The sequence below is a fragment of the Carassius carassius genome, chromosome 36 (assembly GCF_963082965.1).
Source record: "Carassius carassius chromosome 36, fCarCar2.1, whole genome shotgun sequence".
Lineage (NCBI taxonomy): Eukaryota > Metazoa > Chordata > Actinopteri > Cypriniformes > Cyprinidae > Carassius > Carassius carassius.
This window is the reverse complement of record NC_081790.1, coordinates 29,977,269-29,979,768: the sequence shown is the minus strand read 5'-3', so window position 1 is coordinate 29,979,768 and position 2,500 is coordinate 29,977,269. Positions and strand designations below refer to the sequence as shown.

Here is a 2,500-nt window from a genome sequence, read left to right as displayed (position 1 = left end):
AAGAGGTTGAAATAACATACGCACAATCAGCTTTTCCACATGCCCCGATAATCAAAACTTCTGCTTAGCGCTTGCTTAATTTCTGCAGATCAGTGTTTGTAACTGTATTACTTAATCCACCTGTTGCTTTGGTCTTCATCAGAAGCCGCTTGCACCACCTGTTGGTGAGCGACTGACAGCAGATAGAGATCATGCCTCTGTGCTCTACTGCTATTCCTGCAGCTCCCGGATGTGAAAGGGACAATTATCTGCCGAATTTTAACCACTGAATTTGTGGAAGCGAATTTGGAAAGTGAAATAAAATGGACCGAAATTTGCCTGTCGAATATTATACATCGTATTTTTTAACCGATTTAATATTTTGGAAGTGCATTCTGGAACGTGAATATGAATTATTGATTTTTTAATTATGAAAAGGTGTATGAAATATTTTCAATTGAAATATTAACAGCTTAAACGAACAACTATATTAAATTTCAGGACCTAACAATGCAAGCCCTGGAAATACAAGGCATTAAAATGCAAGTACTGTTAATGCAATGCATTATTTTTCAGTTAGTGCTATTCAGCATGCTTTTTTGTTTCAAAGACATAAGTCATTATTTTACTTCCATAGAGAGAGAGAGAGAGAGAGTGTGTTTGTGTGTGTCTGAGAGAGAGAGAGTGTGTGTGTGTGTGTGTGTGTGTGTGTGTGTGTGTGTGTGTGTGAGAGAGAGAAAGGGAGAGAGTGTGTGTGTGTGAGAGAGAGAAAGGGAGAGAGTGTGTGTGAGTGTGTGTGTGCTACTGCATGCTGTTTTCTCTCCGTAAAATACTTCCTGACATTCTGGAGGAAAGATGTTTTGAATATTCACACTTCACTCCCTGCATCGAGCAATCGTGTCGTTATCTGCTGTGTTATCTGACACTCATCCAGTCACTGAGAGCCACACTACACACACATTCAGTGGAGCTGCCTCTCAGACTCAGCAGCAGATGTTACAGGGTCATCAGAGCTGAAGTTGATAAAGGATTCCGGCTCTAGCGCTCACAGCGTCATCACTGTTTGTGTGAGGCGTGTTACAGCAGCGCTCTGCATCTGGTAGCAGTAAAACATGCTCACACTTTTATTTGTTGCTCTTTAGGGAGGGAAAAACATACATCTGTGGCTTGAGCTAGCAGCTCTGTGTGTGGAGGAAACACAAGTGTGAACAGACTCTCTGGGATTATGACATACAAACATATATTTACTACTTCTGTGGCAAATACTACACTGATTTAAAGCACTGAACTGGTCGGCTCACTAAAGCTGTATTTCTGTAATTCGATGGTTTAGTTTGAGCCGTGTTTCTGTCTCCTCTCTGAGGTCTCCGGTGATGGCAGGAGGTCTCTTTGCTGTGGACAGGAAGTGGTTCTGGGAGCTGGGAGGATATGACACGGGTCTGGAGATCTGGGGAGGAGAGCAGTACGAGATCTCCTTCAAGGTGATGATTATGATATAAACCGGTAACAGTTGCTATGTCATTATCCCAAACAATACAATAGCCTTAATTAATGTATTGACATCAATGCACATTAAGCTTTGCTGCTTTTCATTTCAAGCTGTGTATATCTGTGCTACTGATGACTGCTTCTGTGCTGCAGGGACACGTGTCTCAGTGTCATTCGTGGCGTTCACAGTAAAGTCAGATACAGCGACCCCTGGTGGTTTCAGGAAAACACGCTCTATTACCAAGATCTGTGTCACAGTTTAGCAGTGCTTCAGTGTGTTCCCTACAGAGTGATTCTTGACCGTTTCTGCTGAATGTGTGACATATGTTTAGAAACACATTCAGTCATATTTCATCCCTAATTGTGCACAATTACTCGGTGTACAACAAGACTGCAAAAGCAGAAGCACACCTTTAGTCATAACAGCAGGCAGTTCACCTGATCTGAGGGTGCTCGTGTGTTTCCTTCATTGGTCTGAAAGCCTGTTCTCTTGCTCTCTGAGGTCTGGATGTGTGGCGGCCGTATGGAGGACATTCCCTGCTCTCGAGTCGGTCACATCTATAGGAAATACATGCCCTATAAAGTGCCGGGCGGAGTGAGTCTCCCCAGGGTGAGTTTGAGCGTCAGACCCGGTTCACTGCACTGAAGCTGGGGAATATATTCAGATCATTTCTGCAGTGAAGATCTGGGGTGTTTCTCAGACAGAAAGCTGCATCTGTATAGAACAAGATGCTGAGAGAAAATACTATAAATGTGTTACGAACTATTTCTATTCATGCAGTTCAGAGATTGACAGCCATCTGCATCTCCACTGGTTTACGTCATGTGTAGTTTAGCAACACACAATCAAGAAATGACCTCCAAGATAATTTTTCTCTTTTAAAGTTTACGATGAATTAGGATAAACTCAGCGCTGATTTATTTTCTGCTAATTCTTTTTTTGTGAATTAGTATATGTGTGTATATCGTTACATCCCTGATTGTGGGTGATTCAAAATAGTGAGGGATGTGAAAGGAAGGCCTAGCTTTACGC

At 42.4% G+C, this 2,500-nt stretch overlaps 1 protein-coding gene across 1 annotated transcript in view; it reads left to right on the top strand.

The window, feature by feature from the left end:
• The window catches only part of galnt10 (UDP-N-acetyl-alpha-D-galactosamine:polypeptide N-acetylgalactosaminyltransferase 10 (GalNAc-T10)), a 26,290-nt gene that overhangs the window by 20,113 nt on the left and 3,677 nt on the right, over positions 1 to 2,500 (top strand). The window contains exons 7-8 of the mRNA XM_059526940.1: positions 1,343 to 1,460; positions 1,970 to 2,077. Of these exons, the coding sequence (XP_059382923.1) occupies positions 1,343 to 1,460; positions 1,970 to 2,077 (226 nt within the window). The remainder of the gene's footprint in view (positions 1 to 1,342; positions 1,461 to 1,969; positions 2,078 to 2,500) is intronic.